This window comes from Drosophila erecta, unplaced genomic scaffold, assembly GCF_003286155.1.
Source record: "Drosophila erecta strain 14021-0224.00,06,07 unplaced genomic scaffold, DereRS2 tig00000152-arrow-arrow-pilon, whole genome shotgun sequence".
Taxonomy (NCBI): Eukaryota; Metazoa; Arthropoda; class Insecta; order Diptera; family Drosophilidae; genus Drosophila; species Drosophila erecta.
The window spans coordinates 1,064,157-1,090,690 of NW_020825211.1; the positions used below are offsets into that span (position 1 = coordinate 1,064,157).

At 44.7% G+C, this 26,534-nt stretch overlaps 1 protein-coding gene across 2 annotated transcripts; it reads left to right on the top strand.

Moving 5' to 3' along the window:
- The first annotated feature begins 229 nt into the window (after window positions 1–229).
- LOC6551722 (transcription factor Sp9) lies at window positions 230–26,534 on the top strand. 2 transcript variants are annotated; one of them, XM_001977265.3, is made up of 3 exons: window positions 230–1,344; window positions 23,300–23,631; window positions 23,900–26,534. In XM_001977265.3, the coding sequence occupies exons 1-3, from the start codon at window positions 1,231–1,233 to the stop codon at window positions 25,599–25,601; spliced, it is 2,148 nt and encodes a 715-aa protein (XP_001977301.2). In that variant the 5' UTR covers window positions 230–1,230; the 3' UTR covers window positions 25,602–26,534. The 2 variants fall into 2 exon arrangements, with proteins under 2 accessions (XP_001977301.2, XP_026838510.1); XM_026982709.1 differs by having other exon boundaries at window positions 1,183–1,344; window positions 23,885–26,534.

Below are 26,534 nucleotides of genomic sequence, written 5' to 3' on the forward strand. Positions count from 1 at the left end.
CCTGGCACCCATTCGCACCACCAAAGAGTGGTGTGTGTGTGTTTTACTTAATATTTTTTTGTTGTGTTGGGATTGTCTGTACGACCGTCTCGCTCGCACTGATGGCATTGTGGGCCCCCTCCCCAACAGTAAGCGTTGAATTTCGGGTGGCCGGAGTGAATTTACGACAGCGTGCTGTCTCACTCGCACCGCTGCTGCTGCGACGCCGGCCGAGGCAGCGACTGTGGCAGCATTGGCGGCAGCGGCGACATTTAGACAAGCTTTTTGTTCGCGTGAAACAGTTGCAAGCCTTTGAACGATCAGCGACGACGGCGTTACTTTTGGCGCGGATACAGCAGCGACACTTTTTTTTCGTTGGCAGGCGCCTCCTGTCACCAAAGAAACAAATAAACAAATAAACCAATAAACATACACGACAAGCAAACCAACAAACAAATAAACAATAAACCAACAAGCAAAACAAACAAACAAACAAGCAAACATAAACAAGCCAACAAGCCAACAAGCAGCCAAGCTAAACAAAACAACTGTGTGCATTTTTGGTTCGAGTTTCCTTTGATTTCCATCGCTTACATTTCATTTTTTTGCCTGTGTTCCTTAAAATAAAGTCTATAAAGAATAAAAAAGAAAATATACACCCATGTACAAAGCACAAAAACCCCAGTGACAATAAGAGCAGTCAAACATTGCAACTCGCAGCAGCAAACATCAGCAAACATCAGCCGACGGCCGAGTGAAGAAAAGTGCAACGCCGACGGACTCGAGAAAAGATACAGATACAGATACAGATACGGATTATACATATCTGGGCTATTAGCTGGGCCATAATCCTCTCTAGCGATTTAGCCCACTTTGCTTTTTTTCTGAGTGCGTGTGTGCTTGTGCTGTGCTGTGCTGTGCTTGCCAATCCATTTGTCCTTATGTCCTTTACATCTTTTTCCCTTACTCTCCAAGATCCGTGAGCCTGGCCTGCAACAATAGCCGCAACAAAGCAAGAAAAATTAAAAAAATAAAAGTAGTTGAGTTGAAAAGAAAACAAAATCGAACCTTAAACCCAAGTGGCCGCAAAACAAAGCAGAAGCAAAAACAGACAGCATCATTGTGCGCCTCAAATTGACATCAGCAGCAGCAGCAGCAGCCGCAGCAGCAACGACAACTGCCACTGCCACTGCAGCAGCAGCAGACACATCAGCAGCAGCAGGAGCCGCATCAGCAACATCCACTGCAACCATGCTAACGGACATGACACCGACCGCCGGTCAGCTCTACGGATCCCAGATTCCGACCATGGGCATGAACATCACCAACATCGCCACACACTTGCAGAAGCCACAAGTTAATCCGGTAAGCCGAAATCTGAAATCTGTAATCAGACATCCGAAATCCGTTGATCCCAAAAACCGCACTTCGAGATATGTATCTGGAAGATAGGTCACTTCAGATGCGATTTGGAAAGAGCGCCCTTATCGAAGTGCATCTCTTTTAGCACTGTGCTTCAATTATGCACACTTACCGTCACTTTACACACAATTGCCATCCAGCGAATGGGAAATTATCCACATCATAGCCCGAAAGTAGTAGATTCTATTGATAGATGCAATTACAGGGCGCAAGATACAAATGCATCTATCTGGATAAGAAATTATGCAATTACAGTTACCATCACTTTAGATACAATTGCCATCTATCTGATAAAAAGTAATCAAATAATAAGAACATTATAATCCCTAAAATTGGACTATTTGTAATCTACAGAATTACAAGCATATTAACCAACTTTTCTAGAAAAACTAGTCCATTGCGAGCCCAAAAAAACGGCAGCCATTTTTTACGCCTACTACTCGCTTCGCCAAACATTTCATAGATATCGCTGCAGAATTTAGCCCGAAGTATCTCATAGATACATATGCGAGCGCACTGCAGACAAGTGACTGGCAGGCATTTGCCGACTAAGTCATGATTTGATGAATGCCTCCCACAGACACTCGTTCACCTCGGCATAAATCATTCGCGCAGAGATGTCAAGTTGTTGTACGTTAGGTATTTTTGCCAACAAGTATCTCACAGATGCGGCGGCCAAATCCATACCAATTGTCGCGTATAAATATATGTATGTATTGTAATGGGACAAATCAGCCACTTACACGGCATTAGCATTGACAATAAACAGCCATAAACAAACAATGACAACAGACGCCGCGGATTCCTAAGTGTATTCAGTTACGGATACGAATTCGCATCCGAGGAATTCACAGTAGCGCACACCTTTTGTCAGCCGCTCAGCTGGATTCCCTTTGTGAGGCGATGATTGGAACTCATCGGTGGTGTTTGGGAGTATCTAATGCCGGGGTACGGGATACAAATCGATTGGACGCGGCTTGTTCAGCCCCGGATTTTTCACTGTTTTCTGTGTGCCAACGGATTTCACGGCATGGGCCGCAGATACATTGCTGCAGATACAGATACTATTGATAGACAGAGATACTGAGGTACCAGGTAGGCGCCGTTTGCCGTTTCTCGTTTCTCGGCCTCAAAATCAATTATTCAGGCTCACTTGAGGTGTGAAGCTAACGACGGAATCATTCCTGGGTCTACTTAAAATCGTTTTTGTTTTTTTTTGTTTTTTGATTTTTTTGGGGTTTTGGCAAATCCGTAGAGATCGTATTTCCACGCTGACTTTTCGACTCGTACCGCTTATCGCACGGCGGAAGCAAACACTTAAAGGCTAAAACGCATCAGACGTCGGCGTTCATAATGATCTTCTGGCCCCGATCCAAAATTCGCTCATCAATCTCGACCGGCCTTTGATCTGGCCCGAAAAACTAAGACAGATTTCCGCTAATGATCGTTTTTGTACGGCTCCTCCGGGCTTGTGCTCTCGATTTCAATTCGGATTTCAGTTAGCTGATTATGCAAGCCCATCGTGTTGGCCCACATCATATGATATGGGCCCAAAGCTATGTAATTCACGGCTAAACATATTTTGTAAATATCCGCTCTATAACTTGATGTCCATGTCAGAAGACATTTAAAATATTAATCAGTAGTTCAGTATGCCAAGTATTTTAAGAAGAACGGCAACTGTTTCGAAACTGATATGTTACAAGTTTTGCAAGACAATGGTATATCCCATGCGCATGTATTTAAGTTTTTAAATAAAACTAATTTAGATTTATCACCTGTGTTCTGAAGGATTAGCTTGCATCGCATGACACTTTTAATAGAGTCAGCCACGCCAAATGGGCGCAATGTGATTGAGGCACTGGCAATCTGCTGCCCCTGGCCACCGCCTGCCCCGCCCCCTTTTTCCACGTTTACTTTTCTCCCATTTTTCAACGTATTTTATTTTTTTTTTTGTTTTTTTCGAACCAAAGTGCAGACGCCACGCAATTGCGTGAGCCCATAAAAAATGTATTTGCCCAGAACCGCAGAACGAAACGAAACGAGCTGGCTCCTATAAACTGGCCTGGTCTCTCGGTCTTTCGGTCTTTTGGTCTCGTTCTCCAACGGATCTGCATATTGATGGAGCAGCGAGGAACGAGAAACGTTTATTAAAATTAATACCACATCAATCATTTAACAAACGCGCCTGTCGGCCAAGTTCAAAGCGACGGCTGCGACTAGACCAAAAAGCAAAAAAAAGCATATAAAAAAACCAAACAAAAAAAATGACTGCGACTTTGGGGCCTGCTTAAGAAAGTTACACATGCGCATTGGTTTTAATTAAAAGTGTTTAAAGACATCATAGAGGCAAAAAATGAACAGCAGGCAGAGGAGAAAGATGATAAATTACCGAGACAAACTGAAACGAACATTTGTGTGGCTCCAGCTAGATCACAGAAAAGCTCAGCTCCGCTAAAGGGATTATACTACACATACATACTAAGCAAGTATATTGAAAGCCGCTGTTAAATTATTGAAAATCATGCAACGATCCGCACCGCTTCGTTTTCCCATGAACAACAGCAGCCTCATTTGTTCAGTGTGAGCTCTGGCGTCGGCATAATCAGCATAACAAAAGGAATTAAGCAATAAAATATTAATGAAAATACACTGAAGGAGAAGATCGCCGCGTCATTGACTAATTTGTTTGTGGTTCTCCGGCATCTTTCTCCACTCCGTTAAGAAGGCGCCAGAGATCTTGAAAGGTGGGGAGTGGCCAGCGGTAGCCGTGACAGGCGCCCCATGGATCGTACACCCGGAGAAATTAGCTGCGAAATGCTCAGATCGAGTTTGTGAGCCTTCACGAGTTTGGAGGATTTTTCCACAACATCTGAGGAACTTACAAGGCGAACTATGATATCCATTTAGCAGTTTCGTGCTAGCTAAGTTTTTGAGATATCATTGGTATCAAAAATATTCCCAATACTAACAATTATTCGGCCAGTGCACTTACCTCCTTCTGGCTGCTCGACATATTTACTTAATATGATTTGGCTTAATGAATGCGCCTTGGCTTTTGTGTCTGCCCCTTGTGCTACATTGTGGCCATTCTTTCCCCTCTTTTCTAGTCTGGGCATTTTTCACCTTTGACAAAGGCTGGGCCGTCGCAATTAACTTGCGTCATTTGGAAAATTAGTTGGCATGATGCTGCAAAAACGTAGGGGAATCCAGAAGGTTGCCGCAGGGGAAGGGAGGGGGAGTGCGTGCGGCACAAGGTCGCTGCCGCATCAAAAGCGCCGCTTGAAAAGCCTTTTTCAATTTGGTTTTTCCTTTTTACCCCGGCTTTTTTTCCGTTTTTATTTATTTTTTGTTGTTTTTCTTTTCAATTACAAAGACCACGCACCAAAAATGCATGTGCCTATAGCTGACTCTCTGACTTGCAGTTTATAACGTGGCCATAAAGGAAAACTATGTTGAGAACACGCCGCGTATACGCAACGCTCGAAGCGACAAGCTCGAAATTTGCATGCCAAAATGAGAAAAAAAAAGTGAAACAGACCCTGACCGAAATTTCAGATCAGCAATGTCTTGACAAATAATAAGATCAATGTGCAGCAATATACTCGTATATTTTTGAGTGGACACAAGTGCCAGGTGACAAAACAGACGCCTATTTGGAAAATGCGTTTCAAAAACATATTTTACCTGTATGTAACCCTTCCGGAGTAAACTTTACACGCCCCTCGGGGCTCAGCCTGGATAATTGAGATTAAAACACGTGTTAACTGCCAGTCAAGTACCGCTCCCCCATTTTCATAGGTCCGCCGCCAGTGTAATAAACAATTTAAATGCCAAATAGAATTTATGCTAATTTGCCCCTCTCTCGAAATGAGAATGTTTAAAAAATGCAAATACTAATTGAATTTATATATATGAGTACTTATGCATACCTATAAAATGGCCGAGCGCGAGTAATACCCCTTTCTCTTGCATTCCATTGGGTTCGGTTGGGTTCGGTTAGGTTCGTTTCGTTACTAATGAATATGAATATGGATTTGAATACCCAGTGCGCCTGGGGAGTGATTGACTGGACTGAACTGAACTGTTGGACTGATGGACTGAGTGACGGACTGACTGGCTGACAGAATGACTGACTACCGGGCCAAGTGCATATTAGATGGCCCGGCAATTACCTGCAACAGCGCCAGCAACAACAGCAATCACTCAATGCTGAATGGTCTGAATGCGCTTCTAATGAGTTGAGTGCCGCGTGAGTGTGTGTGAGTGTGTTCGCTTTACACCTTACACTCGGAGCATTACCAGGTGAGATCCCCCCGGTGCCCGATACCCGACGCCCATGGCACCCTCGCCATGGTGTCTCTGTACTATTATTCACTAGTAATTTGAACTGACATCGAATACACTGCAGGTGACAACCGCTGACAATCGGTAGGAACTTTCGGTAGGGATACGCCCACAACAACCCTCGGTTATATACACATTTATCATAATGCCCTAACTTCCAGCGGGGAGCTGCATTTTTCGTAATTAAATGGAGTACTATCAATTAATGATGTAATGCTTGCAATGCGGATGTATGATAATCATTTCATTTCATTAGGAAAACTTGAGTTGGCACAAGGCAGGTTGGGGAAAGCTGGGTTAAGATGATTTTACACTCATTATACGATTTTTGGCTTAGTAACTAAGCGCAGTCCGCGATGCTCGCTGCCCAGTGCAAAAGCGACAATAAGTTGTTATAAATTTTGTTGACACGAAGTCAAAGCGTTTGAGCAGCGTTGATTTGAATGCCAGTTCATGAGTTAATCAATTTTAATGGCCGGCACAGCAGGCAACAAGTTTGGGACCCGATCACGTCGTCTACACATCGATCGCCGCCAGATACTCACTGCACCATAGTAGGTATAGTACGAGTGCAAACCAGATCCCTTTGCTCCGCGCCCCTGGCAGCTAGCCTCCTTAAGCAATCAATCGATCCAGCCTCGCCTTTGCCTCGAAAACAGCATCGAATTGTTTGATCGTGTTGTAAATTTCTGCTCGTACCCAAGTATTTTCCAACTTGGTGACGGCGATGGCCGCCGACTCCGGCTCCGGAGTCGAGGCTCGCAAAACTGGCCTTATACGGACGGCAGAGTCGGGGCAAGACATTATTTATTTATATGTATTTTTTATAAAGCCTTGTATAACTTGATACAAAAAACCGAAGAAAAAAAGCGAGGAAATACAGAAAAAAACTATATAAGAAAATAAAATAAAAACAGCAACACGAGCAACGGCGGCTGAGCCGAGCCACAAGATTGGGTTACGTTTAAAAGTTTTGTGCGCTTGCAGAATGAAATGATTTATGGTCTGAATTACAGATAATTGTGATAATCATACCGAAAAGGTTCGGGCGCAGTTCGCATTCGCAGATATTTCTCGCTTTCGTCCCTTGCTATTTTGGCATTTTGTTGTTTCTTCTTTTTTTCTGCGTCTTTTTGGTTTTTGGCCTGGAATCGATACAGAAATCGGGTCTGCAAAGGGGTTAGGGGAGCGGTTGAGGAGGCAGCCATATAAGTTGAAGGGATGCGTGTCTAAAATGCATAAAAGATTTCATTTCGGCCAGCCAAATGGCAGTGCGATTTATGAAATGTTAGCTCTCGACCAAATATACTTGCTATATTATCTCGGCAGCAAAGTATTTCGTTTTGATTTTGAAAATACAAATTTCTATGATTGGTATCTGCAGATCTCTTCTACATTTCTGCTAATTTCTTGGCCACATTGCTTATATCTTTGCTGGTATCTACCCATATCAATCTCCATCTTGTTACTGCATACGTGTGTTGTCTAGGACCTCTTTGACTTGTTCACCTTGCGCACTGAGACCCTTTTCAGCCGAGTATCACTTAGTCTAATTCCCACACGACTATGCATTCTGCATAACAAAGATTTTTGCTAATTTCCCAACAAAAACGGGAAAAATCAGGAGAAAAGAACGAGGACAATGCAAGGAGACCAAGGCGGAGATAATTCCGAAGCACACGGAATTATAGAGAAAGAAAGGCGCAGAGCGCTCAGATTTGTCAGGAGATTTTCGGCTCAGGGGCAACTTAACAAGGCACAACAATGTGTGGCCGATGATGATGATGGCGATGATGACGAAGACGATGACGGTGATGTATGCCACATATATCTACATATGTATCTGGTATGCAGTTTGTTTTCGTTACGGCTATTTAGTGCTTTGGCCTGCTCAAGCGCCTCGGTTTTTGGTTTATTTGCTTAGGCGGCTTAGGACTGAAATGCCACAGAGGATTTATCCTACCCATTGCTCATAAGGGAAAAAGGAAAAAAAAAGACTAAAATCCTCTGTGTTTGCTGTGCATTTCACAACTTTTTATGTGGTCATATTTCTTGCAAGTGCTGAAGTGTGCCTGACTGACATCCCAAGTTGGGCTGTTTGGGATATTTTCTTGTCTTTGAGTTTTTGGCTGGGATAAGTTGGGGGGCCCTTCGAATGACAGGAAACGAGCGCCGAGCCGTAAAACGCCTCAACTCCTCGGCATGTTTAATTGCCGTTAGTTTTTACACTCGCCAAGCGAATATCTCATCGAATGTCAAAGGCAGCCCACTAAAACTCAGCACATTTTCCCGCTTTCGCCTGATTTATGTGGTGGGTGGTGATTTACGAGGAGGGGCAGGGCTTGGATTAGCATCTCGCAGATTTCCAATTGAATTAAGCCAGATCCCTCAGGATCTATGCTCGCTTGTCCGTAACTGTCCGTTATGCAGAGATTGTGTCCTCAAGTCAATTATAGGTACGCAACATGACTTTGCTTTATAATTTTTCAAGTTCGAGTCTAGTTTTCATTACCAATTATGCACACGAAACACTTAGATACCTTCATTTAATCCCTGAAAAATGCCATTAAATTGGGTATATCATATGAAAGTCAAGCGTGTTTGCGGCCCCTGATCTTTCCTTTGATAGCACCCACTCTTTGGTGTGTGTTTTTTTCACCCGTCTGTCTGTCTGTCAACACTTCCCAGAGGAAAATCTCAGCCGCACAGAGACGCAGCTGTAAATATTGTGTTAAACATTAAATGAAGTCGTTAAAATCGTTTAATGATGCACTCGTTAGTCAGTCGCGTTGACAAGTGAGGTGGCCTTTTATACTGGGGAACTCGGATGACGACTCCACCCACTTCTTGGCTGCTTGGCAATCTGGCGCATCAAAATCACAAGCCATGACTTCAGTCGGCTGTTGTCAAAAGGAATTGAAAGGATGTTTGATGGCATGCTAAATTGACAAATGCATGCAAAACACTTTTCGGCTGCCGCATTTGCGCATACCGCCTCATTATTCATAGCTAGTAAAAGTCGCATGTTGCCGCCGTGCGTTGATGTTGCTGCCGCTTCTGTTGCCGCTGTTGCCGCTGTTGCCGCTGTTGCCGCTGTTGCTGTTGCGTGTAAGTTGCCATGCAATTGGCAAATGCTTCACTCCGATTTAATACCACTGTTCTCGGGCAGCAATTAGCAATAAGGGGGGCCAAAAGCGTTTCCTAGACCTTTTCTTTGTGTTTTCCAACATTTACCTTGCCCGAATTGTGTGCCCCTATGTTGTTGCAACAAGTGTTGCTGTTGCTGCTGCTGCTGCAGCTGCTCAAAGTCAAACTGTTTTGGGGGTCTAGTCATAAGGTCAAGCTGCGCGCATTATCAACGCTGAAGCAGCGAAAAAATCTGCAATAACTTGGGCACTGGAAAAAAATACCAATTGATTTTGGAAGTTGCAAGGTTAAGAATTCAAGCTGCCAAAAAGGCTTATTTAAAATACTATAGACTTCAGAACGAACATATTCCGGAAACTTCTCAAATGCCACATTGAGGCACGGCTTTTTTCCGAGTGTAGAGCAGCAACATTATGCTTAAGCGCTGCAAGCGGTTCGTGCTTAAAAGCGCGCGACACACACACATATTCCGGGGAAACAATGTTGCTGTTGTTTGGCCCGCCAGCAACATGCAACATGAGTTGCTGCTGCTGTTGCTGTTGTTGTTGCTGCTGCTGCGTTTTGTGGCCGCTGCGCTGCCTGCTTAAGATGTATCTGCTGTGATTACCACCAGGCGAGCGTGTACTTAAGCATTTTATATGCTTTTTTTATGCCATCTTGTCCTTGTGCAACATCGCGGCTTGCGGCTTGCGGGTTGCAAGTTGCAAGTCTCGCTTCAGCCTCTGGAGTCCAAGTCCGAAATTGGGTTTATAACTTTGCGTCGAGGCGCGCGTTGAAATGGCGTTGATGATGTTCATGTTTCATGTTTGTGGCTTGATGAAGCGCAACGATTATCCCCACCAACAACAGCAACAACAACATCTGCAACAGCAACACGGGCTGTAAAAATATGCCACAAATTGATTGATTTGCCACGGCACGAAGCTGAGCCAAAGACGTTTGGCCACGTTGCAAACTCGTTTCGGTTTCAATTTCATTTTTTAAAGGCATTTTCACCCGCCATTCCCCTCACTTCGATTTTATTTTATTTTTATGTTATATTTTTAGTTGTATTATTTTGTTATTTCTATTTTTCACTTGCGTCAGCCCAAAAGTGGGCGTTCTGGTTGCGCTGGCGTGCCAAAAACTATCTGAACATGGCGACAAAATATGCAAAGCAAGCCAAAGCAGCACAAATGCAAATGCAAATGCAAAAGCGGCGAAATGCAATTGAAACGCAACGAAAATTGTGCAACGCCTACTGCAACTCGGATGCAGCTCAAGTATTTATTTTTACATTTTTCGCTTCGATTTTATTTTTATTGCGGAACTGCCACACAACAATTTCCCAATTGAAATGTGTACGCGAAAATTGTTGCCGCTTGACAAATAAGTTGCATGCAAATAGCAACAGCAGCAGCAGCAGCAGCGGCAGCAAAACCAAAGAAAATTCAGCAGCAGCAATTGCCACTGCAACATCAACGGCAGCAGCAATTTGTATGCAATGAATTAAATTCCAGTGCACACAATTTTCTCAATGGCAGCGGGGTTTTCCATTGATGAAAATCACCAGGCTCACCTTTGACCATCTGGGTTGTTTGTCAAGTTGTCTTGACAGCAGCCACAGAATCTGCAGCCGCAGCAACTAGAAGCTGCCGCAGCAACATTGGTTGCAAGTGGATGGAAAAGCCCACGAACTTGGCCAACTAAATGGTCCTAAATGGCTCATATTTAACTGGCAACTCCAGTGGTGACCCCAACGTTTTATTTGTACATATTGATGTTTAAACTTTACCCATTTGAAGTAGTCATCTTCTTACGATTTTGAGTTTAGCTTAGTTGTTTAATATCGTATATAATGAAATTTTAATTTTTTACCCAGTTCTTGTTGGTCATTTGCCCACTGTGCCCTGTTAACTTGACAAATTTGTGTGGAGGCAGTCGCTTGTCCAACAAATGCAATTAGTTAAATGAATTTTGAGCCAAGTCTCGGTTACGCTCGGCCATCGAAAGCGTTTATCAACATCAAATTGAAAACTCAAAATGCAGTCGTCTCTGCGGAGAGTTTTCCCACATTCGTCAGACGGGGTCTGGATGGACTGGGGGAAAAGTGTGGAAAATGTTTGGGGGGAAAGCCGAACTGAGAAAATGGCCCCGAGGGCCAGCAAGTCAAACGCCAGACTCCGGTTGTCTGGCTGAAAATTGTGGGTAATTTTCGGGGTTACCTTCGCCCGGTTAACATTAGCGTGTGTGCAGGTTGTAATTTTCTACTTTGCGCCTGGAAAACGAAACGAAACGAAATCAAACGAAAGCGGGGGACGGGTGGGGGGAAATCGTTTGAGGAAAACCTTTCAAGAGTCGATCGTGTTATGTCTATGGATTTCCATGCGGGACTTGTTAACTGCTCATAAAGGCCGCCAAAAATCGAGATGGAAAAAAGCGCCATTTGCTACGTGGTGTGCTATCATTTTCTAATAATATAATAAGCTCTACGATATGATCTCTGGGTGTTTGTTGCGTTTTGTTAATTAGCCATTTAATGCCCAATAAAACCTGCAAATAAACAATGGCAAAGGCAAAGGCCATTAGCCAGAATCCGATTCAAAATCAGAGTCACAACACGATTTCTGATTTATTGAGTCATTAAATAATAATCATAATTTTCTTGTTTAGCAGCCACTATAAAAAGCCATAAACACCAAGGGAAAAAAGCGTTGCCAAGTCGCCGATCCTCATAAATATTTTTTTGTTTCATGTGACTAGAAAAAGAAACCGAAATGCCTAGGAGAGAATGCCAAATGTTTGTAAACATTATTTAAATAACTTTGGGCGATTTGATTGATTATGCGGATGATTTTTTATAATTTTCATACTTGCCTCCGCAGAAGCTTAACACCTTTCCCCCACAAATGTCTAGTTTACACTTAGTGGCTAGGGGTTAAGACTAAGTCCACAGAGAATGCCTTCCAGTCAAATCAATTTATCAAAACGAATATACACACATATGGGTTCAATGTTAGTCCGCAAAAGCTGGTTACATCTTCAGCTCGCCAGATTATGAAATTAAAATTTATAAAGACACTAATCGATGGAGCAGCAGTGGGGCGGTTGGGGGGAGAATCACTAGTTCGAGACTAGCCATCATTAATCAAAGTCAGCCCCATGGCGTTTTTGGTAATCTTCGTTTGGACGTAGCGTCGCATTTCAATGTCCACCACTGTCAACCGATGGGGCAAAATAAAATACAAAATAAATTGAGCGCCGAATAAAGAAATCAATAAGTCAAATTGCCAGCTACGGACATGGGCATTTTCATTATTTATTATTAAACGAATTGGTGCAACCTTAACTGCCAAAGCAATTGGCTACCGGTCTTCTGTCTTCTGTTTTTTCAGTTTTTTCAGTTCTTTCAGTTTTTTCAGTTCTTTCAGTTTTCAACTTTCAGTTTTTAGCATTGAGATCTGCGATCTCCGGCCATCTTCGACTCCTTCGAGTGCCATTCGAAATGAATATGCAAAAGAGCCGGGCTGCGAGAATAAATAAATATAAAATCAGGGGGAACGGCTGCTGCTGGGGCCAAGCAACAAAAACCGGCAGCATTTTGGAGCTGCTGCCCAGACAGCTGGACAAGCCCTCTTCACAGCGGGATAGCGGATGCGGCCATATGGACATGGGCATGGATATGGATATGGAGGAGGTTGGTCAGGAGGAGGGTCAGGGGCCCGTCCAGGCCAGGCCCCATTTCGCTCTTATTTAGCTAATTTAAATGAGCTGCAAACAAGCGGCGTTGTGGCAGTGGCGGGAATGCGAATAGGCAATACCCTGCAAGCTTGCTAAATCAATGATTTCAGCTACTCGAATTAGGCTGTATGTAAACGTATACTGAAACCCTTTTTGATTGAATTTCCTTAAATTTTGAGAGCGTTAACCGTATCGAAAGAGTATTGGAGTGTCGGCACGCAGGCCAAGCGAAGGGCTGAGAGCGATTTTATGGGATGTGTCTTGCAATTTATCAAACATTTTGGGTAGGCGGCGGCAGCAACAACAAATTGATTTGCATAACCAATTATAAACACATTCCGTAGGAGTTGGGATCCCATCCCATCCCATCCAATCCCATCCAGATCCACATCCACAACCTTTCGACTCCTTGTTCTTGTGGATTCCGCCTCCGTTGCTGTCCAAGTCTTTTGTTCAACACAAATTGTCGCACTTTAGCAGCACAACAAAGGCCACAATGGAGCTACGAAAATGGGTATATCTATGAAAGTATATGCGGACGGATAAATAGGCGGATGTGCAGTGTAGTTACTGATAGATTTATTTGCCATTGGCACGAACCGCATTTTTGTCTACTTATTTAGTCATTGTTATTTAGCTGCTGTTTTTCGCCAGCTTATTTGCTTGGCTAAACTGACCAGAACAGACCAGAGCAGATAATGGCAACGCCTGTCCCACTTAAATATCGCCCGATCGCCCCTATTTAGCTATAGTATATATATGCCTTTATAGTGGGAATCGGAGCTGTAAAACAAATCTGATTGCACATTGTACAACCATTAAACGTGTCACGTCAACTGGAGACTTGACCAAATGGCTTTCCACATGACAAAGGTGCATTAGGTTGTTTGTTATTGCTTGTTTTTCAAGTGACTTAAATTCAGCAGAGCATTTGCCACGAAAACTTCCGAAACAAGTAAGCACTCTATAAAAAAAACCAAAAATAATTCCATTTTTTAATTTAGTTCCTCAGTCATTCGGGTGCACAGAAATCGATTCGAGTATCTAGACCAGGGAACTTCTATCAATTTGCATTGGATGGAGAGCAGAGAAGTGTGGTGTTTGGTGTAGCCCATCACTTATTAAACACTCGTCACTTTTAATTAAAAGTCGCCGCCTGTTCCAGAGAGTTGTTGGCCAAGTTCTACCTGACTATTTGGTCAGGTTGTGTGCACCATCATATATGTGTGTCTATACCCCGCCCCCGTTCCTCATCTATAACGTTTTCCATGGGGTTTTCCGAGGGTGGTGGGAGGGGGGAAGAGAGGGGCTGCAGCTGCATGCCACTGCAATTTGCAATTACCACAAACACGCGGCGCAGAAAACCTGCGGCAGCCACATTGCATGGCAAAACTTTTGCAATTAGAACACTTTTCGCGTGGTTTTAATGATAACACATGGGTGTGGGGAGCTGTGTCAAAAAGGGGGCACTGCATGGGCGTAGGGGGCATGGCAGGAAACTAGCTTTTAAGTGTGTCTGCACACAGAAAATGCGCGAAAATTTCGAGTGAAAAACACTCGATGGATTTCACCAGGATTCTCTTCTCTTCTCTCCTTTTCATTTTATTTTTTTTTGTGCCACATCCCTTTGGGTTGCTGTTGTTTTAGGCCAACAATATTCTTGGCATAGTTTCGGAATCAAGTGGAAATATTGTTGGCCCGAAGACAGGCAGCTTTTGTCTGGCATTGTTTTGTGTGGTCAAGTGCTGCCAAAGGACAATGCCGATCGCCGTGTCCTGTTTTTACAAGAACTCTCTCATTAGAGCGCAGATTTAGAGCAAATGTCCTTTGTCTCGATCGAGGGGAGAGGAAGAGAGTTTCGTGTTTGGCATAAGTGTTGTGTGTTGTGTTTTCTTTTGCCTTAAATCAGGCGCTCTGTGCTGGCATTAAAGGATTTACAGGATCAACTGCTGGATTTCAGTCAGCTCTCTAGCGCTCTCTCTCTCTCTCTCTCCTTTGCTTGCTCGCTCTGACATCCTGCGGCGATAATCGCTGGGAGGATCACAGGATCAACGTCTCTCTCCCTGTTACCCGTAGACCGCTAATTTGTTACAAAAATTGCACATTTCGATGCTCGCGCCATGGGGTCGAGAATCCGTGTCAGTCGGTCGGTACCTTTTCCCATCAGCATCCCCTCTTTCCATTTTAATTTTTAATGTTTTTTTTTGTGTGGCCCATCCATCACAGCCATTTGGCAGTTGCCTCCTCTTTTTCGCCCTCTCTGTCGCTCTCCCTCTCTCTCTCTGTCCCTCATTCATTCACTGGCGGCCTTGCCCTTTGACCTTCGTCTCCTACTGCGCCATTTCGAGCATTTAGCGGCACTTAGTCCATCAACCCATCTCTTTTAATCCACCCCTCTGAAGTATCTGTCTCTCTTAATGTGCGAGTGAGAGGAAGGCAGGGACATAAAGGTACAGTCATCGCAAAAATGTCTTTTGAATGCTCACAGATCTAGCCACAGTCAGAAAATAAAGTTGAAATATTCTTAGAATAATATAACATTTAAATGGCAATAAGAAACAGTTATACAATCTATTACGTGGCGAGGGAGACAGACTGAATCAATTGTCTCGCCATAAATATCAATATCAATATCAAGTTGGCTTTCAATCAAACTCATTATGCTAATGAAGACACACAGCTGCACACGCCTACACACAGATACGCCGCACAGATACAGATACAAACGATCGCCGGATGACTAAGTGAGTGAGCGAATCGATACCGACTTGTGATCGCAACGACTTGACTCTCGACCAACTTGCTCTGGGGCTGCTTAACCATCCCGCCATCCATCCATCCATCCATCCATCCATCCATCGATCCATCCATCGAACTAACCGACTAACCAACCAGTCCCCTGGTGGGTACAACATCATCATCGCGATGATGATCGCCAATGCCTGGCCATCGACATGAACATCGACAGCTTGCGGCGACGTTTAAATTTGTTCATACTATAAACAAAATGAGCTGAAGATTCTATCTGTTCGTGTAAATATTTGTTAAAATTAAGCTTTCAACTGAAAAGTTTCAAAAATTGTAATTTTCGTATCTTCGCGATCTTTTTTTCCCCCCCTATTTTCTTTTTTGGAACCTGTGAACCCCCCGGTCCATCCACTTTGCTGTCAGCCATGATCCATATGGATCTATAGTATAGTATACTATAGATCGGCGATTGTTATTGCTGACAACGATTAGCCTAATAGTTGGTAATTTGATTTGATTTAAGCGATTACCCTACGAGTGATCATTAGAGATCAGATGCCATAACTTGGTTGGGCTTGCTAATTTGTCAGTTTGATTGCGGGGATCACTGTTTTCACATGATAGTGATAAAATTTGCCTACGATTAAGTGCTGACAAGCTATTATGGATTTATTGTCATTGCACATTGTAGTTTACCAAGAGAAAATGCAGTTTCCCATAGGTATTCTAAGCAATCAACTTAAGAGTATCTTGGAGTCGGCTAGGCCTCGTTTATTAATCGGCTTAGAAACAAATTGTGTTTGCATTTTTAATGTGTTTCTTTTTTTTCCGTTGTGCTTAAATATGCTGCTGCTTTTTGTGGCCTGTGGCAAATGTTTTGTCTTCATTTCGTGGTGTGTTTTTTAAGTTTTTCTGTTATTTTGCGTTGCCGTTTTATTTTTTTTTGCAAATTAGCCCGCAGACATGGGCAGACATGCAAACCTTATGGGGGCTTGCAATAAAAAAAATGAAAAATGAAAAAAACAACAACTGCAGGAACAACACCTTAGCGAGCTGCACACATAATTCAATTAATTTGATTTAATTGCCGCAATGAAAGCGGCGCATAAATTGCATAAATTACCCACGAACTGAGCAATGCACCGGCAATTAAACGACCACATAAAAAGTACCATATTCAGCTAAATATTCTAGATGCATTACGGCATTACTGAATTTTTATGGTGCCATAGAGCACACCAAATGGCGGATTAAACGCGGATTTATGTTCCTAAATATGCTATCCAATTGGCAGCTCCACCCCGATTTAGTACCCCTTCTAAAAAAAATAAAAAAATTAAATTGTTCAAAAAACTCCACTGTTTTTGCGCAAAAAAGGGGTTAAAATGCGAGCTCGCCGCTTTTGGCAAATATCTTTTATTGTTGCTTTTTGCCGGCTAATGACGTTGCAAATTTGTGGCCAATGTGGTTGCTGTTGCCTGTCAGCGTTTATTTTGTTTGAAGTAACCCCCATGCAACACCCCTGCCCCTCAAAAAATGTGCTGAAAGTTGTGAGTTTTATGAAGTTTTAAGCAGGCTCTAAGTGTAATGCGAGTTGAACACGTCAACAGGGGAAGTGCTGCGATTGGGGTTGAGGAAATGTGTGAAGGAGTCAAGGATGTGGTGGGTTAATGTTGAGGAAAAGTGAACCAGGGGCTATAGAGTGCCATCTCTGCATTTAATAAGCTAACTTAATGCGGCTTTACAAACAACTCTACCGTAATCAACAGAAATAGGGTATTAGTATTACCAATTATTTGAAATGAGATTTTCCCACTTCTTCGTATCAACTTTTTACTGTATTACTCAACAGAAATTTCTATAAATGTTCACACTCTTTGCCTTTATGGCCCTCTGTTAACCCCTTGCTTTCTGGCCAACTAGCGCAATCCAAGACTACGAAATTGAAAACATAATCAACCCCAATTAGTGGAACAAAGCCTGAAAGTCTGGAGCCTGAACTTAAACACCCGAACAGGCCAAAGCACTCACCAAAAGTTCGGGTTCAAATTAATTGCAATCCGAGGCACATTAAATGTGACCCGTTTCGAAAAGGGGGTGGCCAAAAAAAAGAAGGGGGGCTGCTTTGGTCGAGAATGTCATGTGGCTCTAATGAGCGGTCAGTTAATCATGATATTTCAGAAGAGGAGGGTTTTTCGCTTTGGGAGGCGTGACAGTAGCCCTTGAAAGCGCCAAGGGTTGCAAAAGTGGGGTTTTGATATCAAACACCAGGGCAGGGCCAAATGAACAGCGAAGTGGAGAAGCATCGAATTAAAGCATTTCCTAAATTAAAATCTTATAAGCAATAGTCTGCTCCGCTCTCTTTCCTTACCACCAACACTGTCTCTTTCACGCCGCCACTTGCCGTCTCTTTCGCGCTCACTCTTATTGCCGCACATTAAAGACACTTTAATGCACTTCATCAATTTGGGTTATGACTCCACTTCGCTTTCAGACGAATCTCTCAGTTCGTAATTATCGGGCCAACCCAAGATCAATGCTCATATAGACTGGCATATACCCTTTAAGATGACCAGTGCCTCGCTGCTCGCAAATACGTAATTAAATGTAAGTGCTAATGCTGATTTTATCGATGGTACTCTCTGTACCATCAGCACATTATGGGATTTTTCCCAATACAACATCATAGAGTATTTATAGATCACTTAGGCCTGAAAGCCCCTTCCTGCTCCTCTTTACTTTTGGTTTTTATATTTTTTTCCTTCTGAAATTTCTCAAAAAAATAATAAATAATAAATAAAAAAAACAAAAAAACAGCAGCAACGAGGCAGCAGAGATAAGGATGAAACAGAAACGCACAAGGAGGAAGAAGGATGAAAAAATAATAATAAAAAAATTATGATGAAAAAGTCTGGAGCTTTGGAAACTCCATTAATTTTTACCCGGCTACTTCTGCACCGCCGTTTTTGGAGCGTCATTGTTAATGAGTTTTCGTGTATGGCTTACTTATGGGTCTCTGGTTTTGAGGTCCACGTCCAGGTCCAGGTCCAAGTCCAGGTTCAGGTCCAGGTCCGGGCGTAGTCCAGATCCTCAAGTGAGAGGACCAACCCGACCATACCGACCATCCCGACCATCATAAGACCAGTTCCAAGGAACTCCCAGCCGATGAAGACAAAGTTGACCGATGCTACTTGGGGGCCAGGCGTTTTTTTAATAAACTTCTGGGACAGAAGCGACTTGGTTCCCACGCTGCTTTTAATTTGCGAGACTCTTGCGCTCTCCTTCAGAATCAGAATCAAAGCCATTAGTTTACACTTTACATGCTAATGGAAGGATGAGGGTCCGGCTGGTTCTGTGGTGTATATAGTATGTATATACACATATCTGGTCTGGTTTGGTCAGCTCTGTATGGCCTGCCATCCGTTTTGGATTTTTCTTTTTTTTTTTTTTTTTTGGTTTTTAGAGAAGTCGAATGCCTCGAGCTCTGCGCGTTGTGGCTTCTGAATGGCGGAGTTCTCTGCAGCCGAAAATAAAATCAAAACCAATGAACTTTTTTTAATTGCCTATGAAAATTGTATCTGCCTCGTTGCTCCTTGCAATTCTTCAGCCGATTCTTCAGCCGCTTCTCCAGCGTATTCGGTAGCTTCTTCCTCTTCACTTCGACGGAGGCCTTCTGCAATTTAAAAGTATCTTTTATATTCGCGTTGCGCCGTTTTATGTTTTTTGCCCCTCGCGTTTCTGTTTTATTTGCATTTTGGCGCCGGAGTTTTGCAGTTTTTCTTATTTTATCATTTTTGCTGAAGCTCGGTTTTTTTTTGTGCTTTTTTGGCTGATGAGGAGTGTGTGTTATCTTTCACACACTGTGCCACAAAGTTTGGGGATTAGCCATTCCGACGGATTAGCTGAGATTGATTCCCGGTGATGGATGGCGATAATTGTCGGCTTCGATAGTTTGATTTTTTAGGAGTCTCCTCTTTTATGGCGGAGAAAACTCATCAGCAATGTAAATGGCAGCGATAATTGGAAAAGACTGAAAGTCCATTTGCCGCCAACGTGTTCGTTATACAAAAAGTGTGGAATAATATTCACAATTTAATAGGAATTTTTTTGATGGACCCTTAAGTTTTAACTGCCACTTTTTGCAGGCCCACAGATCATTCAAATGTCATTTACCATTTGAAGGATCTACATATATGGTGCCATGTTGTAGTAGTTAATTGGCCTGACCTATGTATTAAACAGCAGTTCAAAAATTATTACATCTCTGCTCTATCACAGTAATATGTTAAGCTGAACTTAAAAGATCAAAGCTTTAGAATAATGACCAATACTTCCACCTGAAACTAGATCACCAATTGGGAATGCATATATCCAGAGCCGCCCTGATCCACCGATTCCAAATCGAATCGGATCACAATAGTTAACCATTTGTTTGGCACCCTGGCACCCTAGGGGGCGCCACTTGGCGCCAGTCGGCGTACCTTCTTCGGGTCGAAAACCCATCGATCCCAGCGGCAAATTAGCCACTGCAACGCCCCACCCATAAGGAATCGGGCCTATATGCACACATATACATCTACGAGTATACGTGTATGTCTGTATATATAAACAGCATACAATGCAAACCGATGAATAATGAATTGGTCTTTGGAGTGGACTTCAAACGGAGAGCGACGTCGACCACAACGAATTTAGATTTTCACATTTTTATTGTTGTTTGCCGACACGGCGATGCAACACAGTGCAATCCCTCTCTCTCGCTGTCGCTGTCTCTGTCGCTGTCTTTGTCGCTGTCTCTGTCGCTGTCTCTGTCGCTCCACTTCTCTGATTCTCCGATTATCCGATTCTTCCCATTTTTCCCTGGCTCATTGTAAATCATTAGCGACGACACCTGCTGTGAAAATTATGACACCGCCTCCGATTGATGTGCCCAACTTGTTGCCGCCGAAAGAGACGGGCGCTATCGGCGAGAGGGAGAGGCCCATAGCGGGTGGAAGAGAGATGGGAGATCGGGTCGGGAGCTGAGGTAGATAAAAGGTGAGGAACCTGCAGCGCCATTTGCTGATAGCGCCCGCTGTGAGTTCGACCGGGGGCATCTGTATCTGTATCCGAATCCGAATCCGCATCCCAATCCGAAAACTGGGTATGAAAGGCACCCCCTCCCCTTCCTCTTCCCCTTCCCCTACTCCCCTGCCGTGGACATCACCTGCTGCGTTGACCAAATTTGTTTAGCTCGCGCCTTTTGAAGATATCCCCTTTCTTGCGCCGAGATTCCCGAATCCGTATTTCACCTTCGGCAAATGACATTCGACTGCTTTAATTAGGCCAACTGCAAGAGCTCCTCAGGTGGCCAAGAAGAAAATGAAAAGAGCAATGAATCGTGAAGAAAGCAGTCAAAGGAAGTTTGCAATTAACGAAGGCTTATGGGCTTATATGCTGCAAGTATTTAAGATAGTACTATGAATTTGCTGCAACATTTAATCATAAGATTATTAAGGTCGTAAGGAATTATAGTGATAATATTTGATATTCCCCTACGGTTGATTATTTTGGTGCTTAGTTCAGGCACTTCAATCAAAAGTCTGATCGATTAATCAAATCGAGCTGCATTTTAATTTGCCCCAGACTCTCCTGACTGACTGGCTGACCAACTGACTAACTAACTAACTGACTTGCCTGCCCCGATATCATTTTGTATAATTTATCCAACACACACACAGACTAACACACACTGGCACAACAGCCATTACTCATACGCGCAGTTGCACGACGTTGAAATTGCTCCAATTAAGTGTGTGCTTTTTCGGCTTGGCTTCGTTTGGGTTTTTTCTTTTTTGTTCGACTAAGGGGCCAAAGTAGTTCGGTGGCTGGACATCCAGATAGCCAGATATACAGAGGATCCAGGAACCGCACGATTTGAATGGGTGATGTCATTAGGCTGCCAAAGCACCTGTCCGATGCGGGAGATGAGCAGACTTGCAATTGAAAAAGCGGCAGCGACATAAACGTGCCACAAAACAGAGCCACAGAAAGTCGGGAAATGCAATGTATACGTGTGTGTGTGTGTGTGTGTGTGTGGTTGGGTGGGCGGTAGTACGGGGGATTCCCCAGATACCCCAGTTGCCGTTCCTCTCAATTTCTGGAGTGGCCAATTACTGGCCAAAATAGCAGCTTCCGCGGAGGCTCTCTGATCCCGATCTCCGGCTGATTGCCGGTTGCCAAAGCAATCCGCTGAACCGCCATAAAAGCAACTGCACCACTGCACCACTGCACCACCCACCCCCTGCGCACGAAAAGCGCCAACGAAAACGGTAAAAGCTCGAAACTAGGCAACTGTAAATCGGCCGACTCGAGTCAGTAAACTATTAACTTAATTTTTTTGGACAACTCGACGAGGCCACGACTACTGGGCAATGGCCACAATGCACTCAGACAAATAATTGATTGGAAAAAGCGAAAAAAAAAAACTTGTGCCTTCCAAAAACAATTTAACTTTAATTACAGCTTACACACTTCTTGTTGCGTTTTCCACAATAATAAACAATGCATATTTAAGCATGTAGCATTATTATAATATATTACTGGAATAAATTGTTGCCTCTTAAAACTGATTGCTCTCATGAGTTTATTCGTTTTGCGAATATTAAAGCCAACAATAAGCGAGTGTTGGCCAAAGAACAAGTTGCACTTAGTGCAAGGTGGAAATTCAAATAGACTCATTTCCACGCTAATCGATGGATGGCCGATTAATTTCGGATCAGTGTATATATGTACGAGTATGTGCAAATATAGAGTATTGAGCCGCTTGATTGAACAACTTTTACCGTATTGCCAGAGTTGCTTAACTTGTTGTTGACAATTCTGGCTGTTGCTTGTGTTGTATTGTTGCTGTTGCTGTTGCTGTTGGCCAAGTTGTTGTGCGGCAGCAACAACTCAAGCAGCTGGCAGGCATGAAATGTGTTTGACGAGGATCCAATCCGCAGGGACCACAGATTGGTGAATCCTTCTCTAGTGAAATCTTCGACCTTCGTCAATCAGGCAGCAATTTTCGAGTGAGCGGAGGTGAAAACAAGTGCCGCATTCGCCGCTAGACAAAAAGCGGAATTGAAAATTAGTTTTGGCCAAGGACTACCCCCGAATCGAGCCGACTTTTAATGACTTCCTCCCAAAAACGCAGCTCTGCGATTATAAATGCCTGTGGGAAAGCGGATGCATTGCCTTATCCGAATGGGTGATACTCTAGAAAAATCCACTTACTTAAAATGTTATTAAATCCGTTATAATAGCGTTGTATCTCCTGAAAGTCCATAAGTTAGGCGCTTTAAAAATCAAGTAACTTAGGTTCTTTGAAGCAAATTAATAAAACATTTTACAATGTGGTTTGATATGCTTAACCATATGTGGTTGATTATTGCAATTGCCAATTATTTTGTTAGGTATATTCAAGGTCCATCTGCAGTCGTCGCAACTCCTTCGTTTGAAAAGAGTATCTCCAGAACGCCAGAGACCATAAAATCGCGGCTCATTCGCAGCGCTAAAAGGGAATTTCAGTTTTGATTTACGTGGCGAATTAATTTCGTGGCTTACTGTTCGCTTCTTGGCCCTCTCGGCCTGCCCTTTTGGCCCTCTTTCAGCAGACGGGCATTAGAAACCGTTGGCAACAGCAAAATCGGGCAGGAAGCGAAATTGAGCTCGACTAATTCGCATTTAAGTAATTTGCAAATTCGCGCGAACGGCAGTTAATTAAGAAATGCATGCATTCCCATGGGAAATATTCCCAAAAACTGTGGGCTCTGTTCCAAGTCAAATAAAGTGGGGGAAATGCCTATTAATTTACTATGTATTATGATTCAAATTTTGATGTCCTCAATTCTTACGTTATTGATATGAAAACAGGTGATAATGCATTGCTCATAATACTTTGCTATCCTTTCAGGATCATCCCAGTTTGAGGGGCACCCCGCTGGCCATGCTGGCCGCCCAGTGCAACAAGCTCTCCAACAAATCCCCGCCCCCGCTGGCCGACGCCGCCGTGGGCAAGGGCTTCCATCCGTGGAAGAAGAGTCCCAATTCGCCGGCAGCCGGATCCAGTGGCTCATCCGGCGGAGGTGGCGGCGGCGGCGGCGGTGGCGGTGGCGGCAGCGCCGGCCAGCACTCGCCCTGCGCCATCTCAGCGGCCAGCTCGTCCAGCTCCAGCGGATCGAGCGGAGGACAGTCCTCCAGGAGCCTCTCCTCCAGCGCCAGCACCATGGTGAACATCACAGCTAGGTAAGCAGACAGGCGGCGCACAGCGATCCAGCCAGGATTCCCCAGTGGACGGTGGGTGGTTAGGAGTGTCTTTAGTTTGGGTATAGAATCAATGTATAAATCAAATGTATCTATTTTCAAGTTCATAAAAGATAGATAGATAGATACGATAGCCACCAACTGACCACCTTACTTCCGGGAAGGGGAATCCTCTGGAGCGCTGTGCGCATATAGCCGCAGCAGCTGGCCCTATACGACTCGCGAGTAATTTCAGCATCTATCCTTACAGTCGCCCCCTGGCCTCCTCCTGCGCGGCGGTGGGCGGGGGCTCCACCGGCTCCTCCTCCTCCGCCTCCGGATCACAGTCATCCTCGACGGCATCTGCGGTGGCAGCGGCCTACGGCGGTGATCTGTACTTTCCGAACACATCCACCTCGAACATGGACAACCATCATATGCACCAGGGTCTGCTGGGTAAAGTGGAGGCCGGTGCGGCTGCCTTTGGCGGCGTCTACTCCCGTCACCCGTACGACTGGCCCTTCAATGCGGTGACCCACAAGGAGGCGGCCAGCGTGAATTCCGGCTGGTGGGATATGCACAGTGCCGCCGGCTCCTGGCTGGACATGGGTGGTGCGGGCATGCACTCCACAATGGCCAACTATGCGAGTGAGAACTACAGCTCCGCACTGAGCCATTCGCTGTTGGGATCGGGACAGCATTTGCTGCAGGACACCTACAAGAGCATGTTGCCCGGCCAGGGCGTGGGCGTGGGTGTGGGCGTGGGCGTGGGCATGGGCGGCTTCTCCCTGCCGCACAGCTCCCCCTCAGCGGCGGCAGCAGCAGCGGCCACAGCGGCAGCGGCGGCAGGCGGCTCCCCACAGGGCGGCTCACCGTCGACACCATCGCCCAGATCCCAGAGGCGCTATGCCGGACGGGCCACCTGCGATTGCCCCAACTGCCAGGAGGCGGAGCGCCTGGGGCCCGCTGGCGTCCATCTGCGCAAGAAGAACATACACTCGTGCCACATACCGGGCTGTGGCAAGGTGTATGGAAAGACGTCGCATCTGAAGGCTCACCTGCGGTGGCACACCGGCGAGCGTCCCTTTGTGTGCAACTGGCTGTTCTGCGGCAAGCGTTTCACACGCTCCGACGAGCTGCAACGGCATTTGAGGACGCACACCGGCGAGAAGCGCTTTGCATGCCCCGTGTGCAACAAGCGCTTTATGCGCAGCGACCATTTGGCCAAGCACGTGAAGACGCACAATGGCACGGCCAATCACCAGGCGAATGGCCATAATGGTGGGCTGAAGAAGGGCTCCTCGGAGTCGTGTAGCGACTCGGAGGAGGCCGCCAACCAGTCGGGCGAGTCCAACGGGCTGGGCGGCGTGGGCAGTGGCCCACAGACGGGCGGGGCCGGTGGCGGCGGGGGTGGCGCTAGTACGGGCAATGGTGCTGGTACGTTAGCGGTATCGGGATCGGTGACCACCGGAGCGGGAGCTGGAACCGGTACGGGTAGCTCCAATTCCAATTCCAATTCCGGTGGCTCAAGCGGTTCCGTTAGCGGTTCCGTATCCGGTTCTGGCAGCCATCCCGGCACCCCGACCTCGCTGCACGCGCACAGCGCCAATGGCACGTCCAGCAGCCTGCTGGGCGGCGGTCTGCACCTGGCCACGCCGCACCAGATGGTCGCCGCGGGCGGTTCGCCGGTGATGCTTCACCAGCAGCAGCAGCAGCATCAGCAGCAACAGCAGCAGCAGCATCAACAGCAGCAGCAGCAGCAGCAGCATCAACAGCAGCAGCATCAGCAGCAGCAGCAGCAGCAGCAGCACCACCAGCAACAGCAGCATCATCATCAGCAATTCGGACAGCAGCAGCATCCCCACGCCCATCACCTGCACCACCATGCCCACCACTCGCACCACCTGGCCACCGGCGGCTCACCCGGTCTGGATCCCAGCTCCCTCGTGGATATCAAGCCTCCCATGGTTTGAGGATCGCTGGGACCCTTCCTGTTCACCAACTAAAGCAGCGCAAGGGTTCCACACCTCAAACACTACGTACTACGTACTGCGTATATATACATATATACATATATGTATGTATATATACAAAACCGATATCATTTTGATTTGAAGCTATCTTGCGGTTGTACATATAGCCAGCAGATGTCTGTAAATATATTTGAAAGAAACGCCCGCTCTATGTGTCTATCGCGCTAATCCCAGCACTAAACTAAACTGAAAGTAAAATATTACAAAATATAAATATAAATATAAATATAAATATAAATATATTGCTTATAGCCTATTTGTAGACTAAGCCATTTTCTAGACTATCTAGTTATCACAGTGAGAGCAGTAGGAGAGCGATTTTTTTTTATTTTTTTTACTAGCCCTATGGATATGTAATTTTTTTCATAGGTACTAAGCATTATATACGACATTAACCAAGAGACAAGCTTCGAGCACCACAAAAACAAAAACCTTAAAAAAGCGATAAGAACCATTATGCAATTCTAAACGAAGACACCTAAAACAAACAAAAAAAAAAATGATATAAAATATACATGGATATTGAACGGGGGGAACATCATAAATATATTTCTAGTCCAATTATAAAGTGTGAGCGAACCAAAATTGTAAAGAGAAAACAAAAAAAATGGAGGAGGAAAAGCAGGGGGGGATTTAAACTCTAGCCCTTGTAAATTAGCATATGTCCCCCATTTATTTTTGCTAACCCCATCGAACGAGGATATCTTAGACGCTAGTGCTTTAATCGATCCCAACTAAAACTGAAAAAATGACCGAAATGATGGATATGAGGGAAAACCGGAAGAGAACCCAAGCTAAACCTTAACTAAATGTGTTTTGTTGTTTTATTTGAACTAGGCTTAGAGCAGATACTTAGATACTTAGCACCACACA

Excerpts from the sequence above, each read along its gene's own strand:
- LOC6551722 (XM_026982709.1), top strand. The coding sequence starts at position 1,231 with ATGCTAACGGACATGACACCGACCGCCGGTCAGCTCTACGGATCCCAG. Across the intron at positions 1,345-23,299 it reads AGAAGCCACAAGTTAATCCG|GATCATCCCAGTTTGAGGGG; the intron begins GTAAGCCGAAAT and ends CTATCCTTTCAG. Across the intron at positions 23,632-23,884 it reads ATGGTGAACATCACAGCTAG|CATCTATCCTTACAGTCGCC; the intron begins GTAAGCAGACAG and ends GAGTAATTTCAG.